The 13,292-nt window shown below is 33.6% G+C and overlaps 1 protein-coding gene across 1 annotated transcript; it reads left to right on the forward strand.

Annotated features, from left to right (window-relative positions):
* Window positions 1–7,380: 7,380 nt before the first annotated feature.
* On the forward strand, window positions 7,381–8,406 carry LOC103834117. Its single transcript, XM_018653692.2, has 4 exons — window positions 7,381–7,501; window positions 7,665–7,747; window positions 7,834–8,037; window positions 8,167–8,406. The coding sequence occupies exons 1-4, from the start codon at window positions 7,381–7,383 to the stop codon at window positions 8,404–8,406; spliced, it is 648 nt and encodes a 215-aa protein (XP_018509208.2).
* Window positions 8,407–13,292: the final 4,886 nt, after the last annotated feature.

Below are 13,292 nucleotides of genomic sequence, written 5' to 3' on the forward strand. Positions count from 1 at the left end.
TCGTATTGCTATACATTTTTCTGCAGATGGCTTCTACTCAGGATCCAGTTAACATACCAGAAGATGGAGAAGACATTGATGCTGAAGATATAATTGAGGAGACAGTTGATGAAGTAGAGAGTTTAGAGACTAGTCCGGCTCCTGATACAACTGCTGCTAAAGGGAAAGGGAAAGGGAAAATGAAAGCTGCAAAGAAGATCACGAAGAAAACAAGATCATTCGTTTGGGAGCACTATACAAGATTGAAGAATAATCATAACAAGTGCTGCTGTAATTATTGTGGGAAGAAGATGTCTTGTGCATCATCATCAGGGACATCAAATCTGAGGAAGCATATCCTGGCTTGCAAAAAGTATTTGGCGTGGAAGGCTACTACGAGTGCTAGCCAACATGTTCTAAACGAAGAAGCTGATGGTCTCCATTTAGGGAAGGTTTCTGAAAGTGTCTTCAGAGAAGCTGCAAATGAAATGCTAGTTATTGGTGAGCTTCCCTTGTCTTTTATAGACAGTTTGGCGTTCAGGCATTTCTGCAACAAATGTAAGCTTCAGAAGCCTCATTCTCGAAGAACAGCAACGAGGGACATCGTGGAGATGTATGTCAGAAGGAAAACACTTATGAAGAAGATTCTTGGTGGGAAGAGGCAGAGGTTATCACTTACGACTGACATTTGGGTAGCTCCCAATACTGGAGCAAGCTACATGGTGATAACTGCACACTTCGTTGACACTAATTGGCAGTTGAAGAAACTGATTATTGGATTCAAGAATGTCAGTGATCACAAAGGTGTGACTATAGCGGCTGTTCTTAAGGAATGCTTGGAGGAGTGGGACATCAAAAGGGTCTTCTGCATCACAGTAGATAATGCAACCGCAAACAGCAATGCCATGGAAATCTTTAAAGCAGATTTCATTGAAGTTAATGGAGAAGAATCAGTGGTGCTTAATGGGGATTATCTACATGTAAGGTGTGCAACTCACATTATAAATCTAATTGTGAGAAATGGATTGCAAGAAGTTGACAAGAGTGTTGCCGCTATTCGGAATGGGATTCAGTTTGTGAGGTCTTCTACGCCAAGGCTAAAGTCATTCCAGCTTCGTGTTGACATAGGGAAGATAACAAGAGGAAGCCTACCCCTGGATTGCAAAACAAGGTGGAATTCAACATTTCTTATGTTGAATAGAGCTATGGACTTCAAGCTGGCGTTTGATAAGATGATGGCTGAGGACAAGCCGTATAATGACTACTTCCAAGAGAGAGTTGATGGAAAGAAAAGGCACGGACCACCTGCCAAAGATGACTGGGAAGTAATAGACAGGTAACAGACTCGTCAGTTTTGTTTATTAACTTCATTGTCACATTCTTAATACTCTCTTGCTAAATTTATTTACTATACTTGTTTCAGGTTTATTAACTTCCTTGTCATATTCTACCAGTCAACTCTTGTTCTATCAGCTACCAATTCAAGTTGCTCATACAAGTGTTACAATGAGATAGTCAGCATTCAGTCAGCCCTCATTGCAATGACGTGCCAAGGACATGATGAAGAGTTGAAGAAGAAAGCCACAGCGATGATGACCAAGTTAGGAAAGTATTGGGATCCTTTTGGTGAAGGAACTGAGATGAATAGGATGGTGATAGTGGCTAGTGTGTTCGATCCGAGGAACAAGATGAAGTTTGCTCAGCTTTGTTTTGATCAGTTATATGGAAAAGATAGTTTCAAGGCTAAGCAGATGCATGATTCAATCATGAGCATTCTGAAGAAGTTGTTTGATCAATACAACACTAGGCTTACAAGTTCTCTAAACAGATCAGCTACTGCATCGTCGAGTACTTCTCAGTCACATGAAGTTGGATCATCCTCTTCCTCTCAGTCTCAGCCACAACCTCGACACTCATGTAGAATGGACTTCTCTGCTCGTTTATGCTTTCAAAAAATGGATGCAGTCTACAAAGAGATGGTACAAGAAACAGGATTTCAAGAATCAGCAACAGAGCTAGAGCTATACTTGGCAGAAAATGTGGAGAGTCCGAAAGTTTTTTCAGGCACAGAGTATGATGTTCTGTCATGGTGGAAGGTTAATGCTCAGAAATATCCTGTTCTTTCACAAGTAGCGAAGGATGTGCTAGCAATGCAAATTTCAAGTGTTGCGTCCGAGTCTGCATTCAGCACAAGTGGTCGCATTTTGGATTCAACTCGGAGTTGTTTAACACATTACACTATTGAAGTGTTAATGTGTACAGAGCAATGGTTGAAGTGTGAGATACGAATGAATAACCGAGGATCAATTACCATTGAACAACTTCTCGAAGACATTGAAGACCAAGATGAACTCGAAAGAGGTAACTCTAACTTCTAACTATCTTTGAGTTTTTGTTTACGTCTGTTAATATGTTTGAGTTCATGTTTATAATTTAAAACTTCTAATCATTTAACTGCAGAATTTGGAGAAATCAATTTGGAAGAAGAATGAGTCTGCAACTCTGCATTATTGGTATTTGGTAACATGTAAGTTGATACTTACCTTGTTTAAGTTCTATTTCAATTTCCCATTTCTGAGCTGTGACTTGTGAAATTGTGATATACGCATGATAAGTTTTTGAATTAGTTTCTATCTTTGTTGCAGTTTTTGAAGTATTTCATCGGATCACAAGTCATCAAGAACTTGTTTTAGTGTCTTTGATTGTGTTATGTAATCGGATTAGACTTTAAGCGTTAAGATTGTGTTGTTTTTTTTATTTCGGGTAACTTTTTTTTGAAACTTTTGCATTTCGGATAATTAATGGTTTTTTAATTATGTATCCAAACCGAACCGGAACCGACAAGAACCGAACCGGAACCAAACCAAAAAAATTAAAAGACCTATTGGATCCTAAATTTTAGAACCGAAATATCCGGAACCGATCGGTTCTTACCCGGAACCGAACCGAATACCCGAATGCCCAGGACGAGCTGAGCCTATGTGTTGAATCGCTTTTGCTCCTGTCCACAATAGCCAACCAGTTTGATCCCTACTCACCTAGTCAACTCCACTCAGATCCCTGTCTTTATACCAGGATCCGTCAGTGTTGCATTTAATCGATGTAGCTAGTGGAGGTTTCCATCTGTGACAATTACTGATATTAGCTTGATTATTGACCTCTTTTTTCTCACCCTCATTCCCCCTCCTCCATTCCTTTGCATCTTCTTTCGCTTTGTTGAGTGTACTTATAGCATCATAGTCTCTTCCTTTGAATTGGAAATTTTCTTCCAGATTCTCCAAATAATCCATGGCACCAGCTCTATTGACACTTCATCTTTCGGGTAGGACTTATGAGCATTCAGTACATGATAGAGATTAGAGAAAAGAGATCTCCAGTAATACCTTCAGGAGGAGCAGGGATTGGAGACATAGCCCATATCAATCTCGCATAGGGGCACTGGAAAAAACATGATTGACTGTTTCAGCCCCAGACGCACAGCACAAACAACTAGCATCCTTAGAGAGATGGTGATGTGTTAGATTATGGGCCACCGGGATGGAGTTGTTGATACATCTCCAAAGAAAGTGCCTGATTTTGGGGCTTGTTTCCAGCTTCCAAATGGTCTGATACAGGGGATCCAAGCTTGGCTGTAAGACTTGATCCCTTGAGCTATCAGCTTTTAACACATTGCTCTGCACCCAATAATCAGATTTGACGGTGTAATGTCCAGATTTTGTGTAGTCTGATATACCATGGATTTGACCCATTTTCACCCATGGTATATAAGTATTTTACTATCTATATACTATATATTCTATCCTATTAGGTATGTTTTCAGGTTCAGAAGTATCTTGGAGTAAAGTGATGATTATGGAGCATTTAGGAGCTTAAATGAGTATTCATCTGAGCTGACCATTAGAGATCGATACGAAGAAGACACAATCGATCGATGCACATCCAGTGTCGTGATCGATACAGAAGAGAAACCTCGACGATTGAAGATTAAGATCGATCGATGTACATCATGTACCATCGCTCGATGTCGAGACACAGAAGCACGACTTGGTTCCAACCGGCTTTAAACCCAAGACTTCACCAAATTACAAGATTACCCCTGACGAGTTTTTAACCTAATAGATATATACTTGCCTAAATGTTAGGAGGCAAGAGAGCTTTAAGCCACCTTTCAGCAGAGAGTTTTAGGAGAGAAGATCATAGAGAGATTTGTGATTGGAACTCCATTGATTCATCTATTCTATTATATGCAGTTTTTATTTACATTTTGTGTCATGAATTGCTTAGCTATGTCTGAGTAGTTTACTTGTTAGATTCATGGTTCAAATAGGTTAGAGGGATTAGCCCCAACTATAGATTGCTAAGTTGTGGTATTCATTGATTGATTGATCTTAATGCTTGTTCTAGATTAGCTACCTAGAATATTGAATCTAGGAATCTGCATGAGTCAAGCATCCTTGACCATCCAGTCCTGAACTTAATCTGTCATACTAGACAAATGGAAAAAGGCTACCGCTGAACTAGAAAGCTAGTGAGCATTATGAACTTACGCCTAAGACTTAACTAGAAGCATCGATCGATATTGTCTTCTGACAATCGATCGATATTTGTGAAAGGTGTATCGATCGATATCCCTATAGGACCATCGATCGACACTTTCTTGTGATCAATATACGATAGTTTAGACCCAAAATCTAGTTAGTTAACCAGTGAAACATTGCCATCGCTGATCATTGTGTCTAAGGGATTGAGCTCTAATATATCATGCATGCAACTGATAGGCATCTATAGGATTGTAATCTCCAACACCTGAATAGAAACCCTGCATCTAATACCTTTCCGATAAGTTACACCCCCAAACCATCTTGTTAGTCGAACAATAGACTTGCTCAATTAGGATTGCTATGTACTTTAAAACCATAAAACAACAAACACTTAGAATTAATAAATTACTAGGTTTAATAGGTTCCCTAACTCCTTGTGGATTCGATCCCTAAGTACTACAATTGAACCTCTTATTTGAAAGAATAATTCACTCCTTAAGGTAATTTAAGTGGTATCATAGTCCCAGATATAAAGGTCTTCACTCTGATCTCCACAGGGCCTTTGATGTTGTATCCATCAGCATACTTCTTCAGGGAACATGTTGCGTAGACTCTGCAGATTCCACTCACGACCATTGTTTTGCAGCAGATCACACACCCTCAGTTCAGAGGATAAGACCAATGGATCAAGAAGAAGCCAACACAAAACGTGAACGTCACCAACCTGATGCCACAAGGAAGCAGGTTTGTGTGTTAATTTAATTGTTCATTAGGAACTTCTAGTGCCAGTAAAATATAGGAAATTAGGATTTCCATGGATTAATAGCTAATTCATGAGAGTAAGTAGATAAAACCTTATATGTGATAGGAACACCTAAGTTCCTTAATAAGTTTATTTACATATAGACAATCAAGGTCTTATCTGTAGATAGATGAAGAACTTTTTCCATAGAATTTGAAAACAGATTTTCCTCTCTGTCCTCATTATGTTTAATGTCATAACTTAGTTTAGGTATATCTTGCGTTCTCAATCTCTAATTAATACTTAAGCTCATTTATACATAGTTGTATTGTAGCTATTGGGTTAGCTTATTTTAACAGATCGGTCGCTAAATACTACTGTGACATAGCCATGCACGCCATATTGAGCCCCCTCCACTTAACCGAGACAAATTTTAGTGCGTAAAGTTTGCTTTGCATAAGAATAATGACAAGGGCGGTTAAACTTTTTTTTTGTTTTCCCATTTTTTAAATAGTCAGCTTTCTTAAAAAAGAACAAAAAGTTAATGGTGAAAATTTTAAAATCTAACAAAGATGACATGAAAGTTCTTTACCTCTAAAGTGAATATAATCCTCCTGATTAGGGAGTAATACATTTCTGTGGAATTCGATTTCACTCTACTAGCATATGGAACTTTTATGAATGAAATAAATAGATGAAAAAAATATTCCATATAGGTCCAAGATTAACCAAATGCAGACAATATTTGTAGGAACAACATCCATGTTCTCGTCGACTTATACTTTCCCGGCAAGCTCTTTGAGAACCGGCTGTTTCACCATTCGTTTCCTTATTTGTAACCGACAAACATCTTTCTAATAAAACGCCTTCGATATTAATCCACTGACGAGTTTCGTCTCTCTCACTTATTTCTGACCAAACTCGGTTCAAACAGCCTACTACTGATCTAAGGACACAAATGACTCTGATACCACTGAATTCACCTCTACGATAATTGATTCACCGTTCATAAAACAATGAAACGTAGCTCAAGTATAAAGAATCTATTACTGAAGAAAGATTCTGAAACAACATTAACAAATCTCCAAGCAATTTCAATGGAAAAAAGCGTACACACAATCTAGAGGAAGAAGATGATCTAACACTGTCAATATTTTTCTTGATGAATGAAGAAGTTATACCCTAACAAACTTCTTCTTCCAATCACACAGACAAATGGCTGTTTTACCAATCATTATCTTCATCCTATCTGCTACTGCCACGTACACAAGACTCTATTTTATCTGTAACATCCACTCGGATTAGTGTTTCTAATCCTCTATAATCATGCAATGGAAAGAGAAAAATTCCATAGTTATAAGTTTGGTGAGATGATGAGTTTCAAAATGCAAAATCTTATATTATATGTTTGAGAAAGTGATGACTATGTTAAGTAATTTTTATTTATCTAAAGTTTAAAATTTTCATAAAAAGACAAACATTGAAATATATTAAGAGATGTAACCAACTTAAATCATCAATATATGTTAATCTCAATAATTTTCAGTTTAAATTTTTAAATTATTATAGCATAAATATTTAACTTAGACTTGATAAAAATGTCTTTTTACATACTGGACAAGTGTATTTTCAAAAACACATTAAATCAATGTAGTTTTCAAATCCGAAAACATAAATAGAGTATTTTTCCAAACATCCCTTTTTAAATCTATTTTTCTAGTAAATAACTTAAAACTGTGGGATATTTTCTGTTAATTTTGTCTATAAGATAAAAAGCACACGGTAAGTAATTTGATAAATAATAATATTATTATTATTAATAATAATACTAAATAATTAAATCAATCAATTTATATTAAAATAAAATCTTAAATAATATAATTAATTAAACTAATAACTTATCCTAAAAACATGGAGAATATAACAATTAAACAAATTTACTTGTTAAATAATAGTATATATCCAGACTACCTCAAGATTGAGTAATAGAATAGTCTTTCGTTGTAAAAAAAAATAGTATATATATATATATATATATATAGCAAACAAGAGAGAGCAAGAACCCTAAATAATCAAACTAGGAAACTCTCTTTCTTTCCAAAGTTTTCTTTCGTCGGAATGACAACGGAGACTGAGAGTTCGCACTTGACACAGTCATCATCACCTTTACCTCCACAACCTCAAAATCCAGTCGATCATCTGAGATGCAACGATTCATCAACAGAAGGTCTTCAAAACGGTAGGATTCCATTCAAAACCTCCACGATCCATAGTTTACCATGCTTGTGATTTTTCCTTTTTTCTTATTTTCTTGCTTTACAAGTTTCCTTAGATTTTCAAGTAAAATAGAAATACAATTTCTATAAACCTAATCTTTTTTTTTGGTTGAATGTTACGTACAGATGGAATGAATAATACAGGATTGCAGATTCTGCCTTCTGATGACTTTTACAGTTGCATTGTTTTCAACATAACTCAACTTAAGGTATGCCTATTTGTTAATACGTATCAGTTTCATCATAATTGATACTTCTCGGTCTCTATTTTTATGTAGACCATTGATTTTTGCAGAATATACTACTTAGCTGCTTCAACCCACACGAGCCCGACAATATAGCAAGAGAAGCCAACGAAGAGCTCAGCAAACCACAAGCTATTGCAGAGTCTAGCCATGTTTACCAATCTATCCCTTCTGGTGAACACATTCAAAAAGACGTTGCCTCCGAGCTGGTGTTTGGTACTCAAAGTTTATCTTCCGCTTTTCCACCTCGACAGGTAATATATATCATCTTTCTCTCTTAATAACATAATGTCACTTTACGTTTAAAAAAAATATCGTAGTTGTTTGTTCTGTATACCTTACGCACCACGCAAAACCAATTTTACTTGTCTTTTTTTTATTAGACTGATGGAGGATTCGAGGCATTGAGTAAGAACTTCAAGCAGTGCGAGATATGGAATGGTCCTCAAGGAAACAACAATCAAGAAGATCAAATTGTTAATACTATTGAAGGATATGCTTACATGATCCCCCGCAAGCCCTTTGATTCTATCGGAAGACCTTTCAATCCGTTTGGCCCTATCGAGCGACCCATCCCACGTTTGCCCTCTAGTTTTGAACTAGCAGATTTGGGATTTGCGTAAAATACAAGTTTCAAGAACATATCACTGACAAGTTCATGTGTTTTCTTTCTCTCATGACCTTATATTTTGTTTCTAGGGTTTTCTACAGAATGCTGTTTCTATTTTTGCCATCTATAGAAAATACTAACAATTATTCAAGAATATTTACAAGCTTTTAAAATTTTCTACTTCCACGTTTTTTTTATTATTCCCTTTTGGAAAGATTGAACACAAAAAAAAAAAAATCAAGCCCTTCAATTTAAATTATACTTTTATGTTTTGTAATACTATCTACTTGCGCTGTAGAAGGCTGGGCGTGATTACTAGGCTGAACAATCTACTGTTAGAGATTAACTTATAGAGAACAAAGTTGCAGTTACTAAAATAATGTGCGTGAGAATATACCCAAAAATTAAATAAATGCCTACAATATTAATTTGTAGGAACAACATCCATGTAATGGCTTAACATTTATCATATTGTTTAAATTTTGTTTATTTTGTATTTTTAGTTTAGATAATAGATTATTTACATTTTATTTAGATAGTAGATTATTTACATTTATCATCATTTATTGTTTTATGGTTTTCCAACGATTGATGTGAGAGTATATTCATATCGTATAAACCAACAACAATGTTGTCATCTTAGGCTATACAGTTAAGGAAAAAAAAGTGTGGTTAGACGAGAATTCCTACAAACGAATAGATATATGGACAAACATCTGTACATATATCTATCTATATATACTATTATTTATGAAATTGTTTTGCTTATTTGTCATATTCTCCATGAATTTAAGTAATTTTGCTTACTTCTCATGTTTCATAATTTTAGGATATTTTGCTGATTTGTCATTTTGTTGAGGATTTTAATTAGCTAATTTGTTTACTTGTCATCTTTTCTATAATTCTAGGATATGTCATTAGTTTAAATAGATATTAACAATATCTAGCAATAATCTGTTACAAAAAAAAAATATCTAGTAATAATATCATCATTACTTTTATCTTATTTTAATGACTAATATTATAGCTAGTTTCTCTGATTTTTATTAAAATTATTGATCAAATACAGAATATTAAAAAAATTATATATAAGTATACTAATATATCTGAATTAATCGGTTTCATTGGTTTATTCTGTTTGATTGCTTAATATATTGAACCATATTCATATACTGCACTTTCTTAAAATATTATCCATTTTGTTTATTCAGTACTACCAAATCAACTATTTTCTTTATTTCGGTTTGGTTTAGTTTTAAATAGTTTGGTTTTTACCAGATTGAATACTTATAAACTATTTTTATTTTGTTAATGTTTTATATTTGTGATTTTTATCATCCTTTCAGTACCACATGATTTATTTTCAGTCAAAATACAATATATTTTAGTTTCAATACAAATTTCGTAATTTAATTATTACTATAGAAAAGATTTTGATCTAAAATCTACATCTTATTAATAAAAATATGAAACAAAAAATCATAATTTAATACATTGATTACCAATATAAATACTAAAATTTTATATTTTTTAATAATTTAATTTTTTTATCTAATTGAATTATTATTATTTTAGAAAAATAAAAGTTAGAATTAAAAAGAGAAAAAGACTAGGATAGCACCAAACCAAGTTTTTGTTCCCAAAGTAGCACTCAAAGTTCAAAGTCACAAAAATAGGTTTCATTAAAGAGGTAAATATACACTTATACCCCTTGGGTTAATTAATCCAAACCTTAGGGTTTAGAGTTAAGGGGTGGGGTTTTGGAATTAGGGTTTCAAATTTTATAAAAAATAAATACTAAAATAAAAAATAAAAATTTAAAAAACAGTTTCAAAAAGTATTTTTAAATTATAAAAAGAAAATTTGAAAAAAAAAATAAAAAAAAATTCAAAAAAAATTCAATAAAAAAGTTATAAAAATTTCGAATCTGAAAACATATAATCTGAAACTATATAAAAAAAAATTTATTTATTTTTATTTTTATTTTATTTATTTTTATTTATTTATTTAATTTTAAACCAAGGGTATTAAGGATATTTTATCCTTTAACGAATGTCATTTTTGTGACTTTCTCCTTCTAGTGCTATTTTTGAGACATAAACTTCAAAATGTGCTATTATTGACAATTGCCCAAGAAATTCTTAAATATATTAATCCGCACAACTAGTAATCATATAAAATATTTTCGATGATGCCTATCCAAGGCCCAACGTCGGGTTGACTGCTTTTTTTTTCCTGAACCAACAAGAACAAGGTTTGATCTATTTTTACTATATAAATACCAGCTTAGAACGAAAACTTTAGCAATATTGACAATATAGCAAACAAGAGAAGTAGATATTGAGCAAAAACCCTAAATAACCAAACTAAGAAACTCTCTTAATTTCTTTCCAAAGTTTTCTCTCGTCCGAATGACAACGGAGACTGAGAGTTCGCACTTGACACAGTCGTCGTCGTCATCATCATCATCATCATCATCATCTTTACCTCCTCCGCAAACTCAAAATCCAGTCGATCATCTGAAATCCAACGATTCATCAACACAAGGTCTTCAAAACGGTATGGATTCTATTCAAAACCTCCATGGTCCCTAGTTTACCTCGTTTGTGAATTTTCCTTTTTTTTTTTTTTTCTTGCTTTACAAGTTTCCTTGAATTTTCAAGTAGAATAGAATTTACAAAGTTCTATAAACCTAATCTTTCTCTTTCGGTTGAATATTACAGAGGGAATGAATGATAAAGGATTTCAGATTTCGCTTTCTGATGACTTTTACAGTTGCGTTGTTTTCAACATAACTAAACTTAAGGTATGTCTGTTTGTTAGTACGTATCAATTTCATCATAATTGATGCTTCGCTCTGTGTTTTTTACGTACAATTGTTTTTTGCAGAAAATACTACTCAGCTGCTTTAACCTATACGAACCCGATAATATAGCAAGAGAAGCCAACGAAGAGCTGAGCAAACCACAAGCCACGATAGAGCCTAACCATGTTTACCAATCTATCCCTTGTGGTGAACAAATTCAAAGTTTATCTTCCACTTTTCCGCCTCAGCACGTAATTAATATATCATCTTTCTCTCTTAATAACATAATGTCACTTTAGGTTTAAAAAAACATTGTAGTTGTTTGTTTTTGTATTGTATACCTTACGCCCCACGCAAAACCAATTTTACTTGTTGTTTTTTTATTAGACTGATGGAGGATTCGAGGCATTGAGTAAGAACTTCAAGCAGTGCGAGATATGGAATGGTCCTCAAGGAAACAACAATCAAGAAGATCAAATTGTTAATACTATTGAAGGATCTGCTTACGTGATCCCCCGCAAGCCCTTTGATCCTATCGGAAGACCTTTCAATCCGTTTGGCCCTATCGAGCGACCCATCCCACGTTTGCCCTCTAGTTCTGAACTAGCAGATTTGGGATTTGCGTAAAATACAAGTTTCAAGAACATATCACTGACAAGTTCATGTGTTTTCTTTCTCTCATGACCTTATATTTTGTTTCTAGGGTTTTCTACAGAATGCTGTTTCTATTTTTGCCATCTATAGAAAATACTAAAAATTATTCAAGAATATTTACAAGCTTTTAAAATTTTCTACTTCCACGTTTTTTTTACTATTCCCTTTTGGAAAGATTGCACACACAAAATATATCTAGCCCTTCAATTTAAATTATACTTTTATGGTTTGTAATAAGTGATCTACTTGCGTTGTAAAAGGTCTTGGCGTGATTAGATGGCTGAACAATCTACTGTTAGAGATTAACTTATAGAAAAGAACGTCGCAATCACCAAAATAATGTGTGTGAGATGAAATCAAAAGAAAGTTTTATATTTGATCGCTAAATTTTGTAGGATATCTCATGCGATTTACTCTATTTTATTATCCTTTTGGGAGAAGAAATCGAAACAAAGTTTACAAAGTTTCCATGATAAAATGACAAAGTTTCCATGATAAAATGACAAAGTTAGATGCTAAAAAATAAAATAAAAATCAGATGTTGTCTGTTCATGAAATCTATCATGGACAATGTGTTATAAATTTACTGTTTTTAATTTAGATAAGAAAAAGCATCTACCGTTCTTTCGGTTTACATGTAATGGAGAAAAGCCTGCTTCTTTAAAACTAACTGAGGTTCGTGTTGGAGACTTGAGCTACAAGTATTTCAGAGTAGATGAGGATCAGTGGTGTAAGCAGATTTTTAGGGGCTTGAATTTTTTTATAGGAATGTGACTTTTCATATAGTCTTAAATATAATTTAGCTTTAAATTATAAATAGTTGAAACAGAAAAACCTATGAAAATATTTATGAACACTGTGTAAGAGTTTGAATAATTTACCTATCATATCTGTAAAATTCTTCTCAAAAAATATATTTTATAGTTTAAGAAACAATATAAACCAGTTTGGAAAAAAAAAACAATATAATAGTTTAACGCAAGGTGGTCTTTCAGTCAGTTCTCCACAACACTTGGCTCCAAAGGAACAACGTGATTCACAAATGCTATTATAAATTTGGAAAACGAATAATTGAATGTAGATGTTGTATTTACAATATAAACTACAAAAACGAACACATTTAAATGTAACGTCCAAATATAGTATTGAAATGTATAGATGTTGTAACCAAATACAAAAATGAACATGGCCTAATTAATTAAGCAAAAAAAAAAGGCTTAATTAAAGAATTTTAAACATATTTCATAGATCATATTAGCCAAGTGAATTAACATACTGAAGTTAAAGCTGCGCAGAGACATGAGTATTTATCTACTTATCTTAAAAATTGGGTATAATGTTTGAATCTAATAGTGTCAAGCATGAATTCGGTTCCAGAACATTATGCAACACTGGCTGATTTAGATTGGCCATGACAGCTGCTTGCTTAACTGCTTAAC

This window comes from Brassica rapa, chromosome A08 (genome assembly GCF_000309985.2).
Source record: "Brassica rapa cultivar Chiifu-401-42 chromosome A08, CAAS_Brap_v3.01, whole genome shotgun sequence".
Lineage (NCBI taxonomy): Eukaryota > Viridiplantae > Streptophyta > Magnoliopsida > Brassicales > Brassicaceae > Brassica > Brassica rapa.

Bases quoted from the DNA above. Each gene is read 5' to 3' on its own strand.
- LOC103834117 (XM_018653692.2), top strand. From the start codon at position 7,381: ATGACAACGGAGACTGAGAGTTCGCACTTGACACAGTCATCATCACCT. The intron at 7,502-7,664 runs GTAGGATTCCAT...TGTTACGTACAG, and splicing joins AACAGAAGGTCTTCAAAACG to ATGGAATGAATAATACAGGA. The intron at 8,038-8,166 runs GTAATATATATC...TTTTTTTATTAG, and splicing joins CCGCTTTTCCACCTCGACAG to ACTGATGGAGGATTCGAGGC.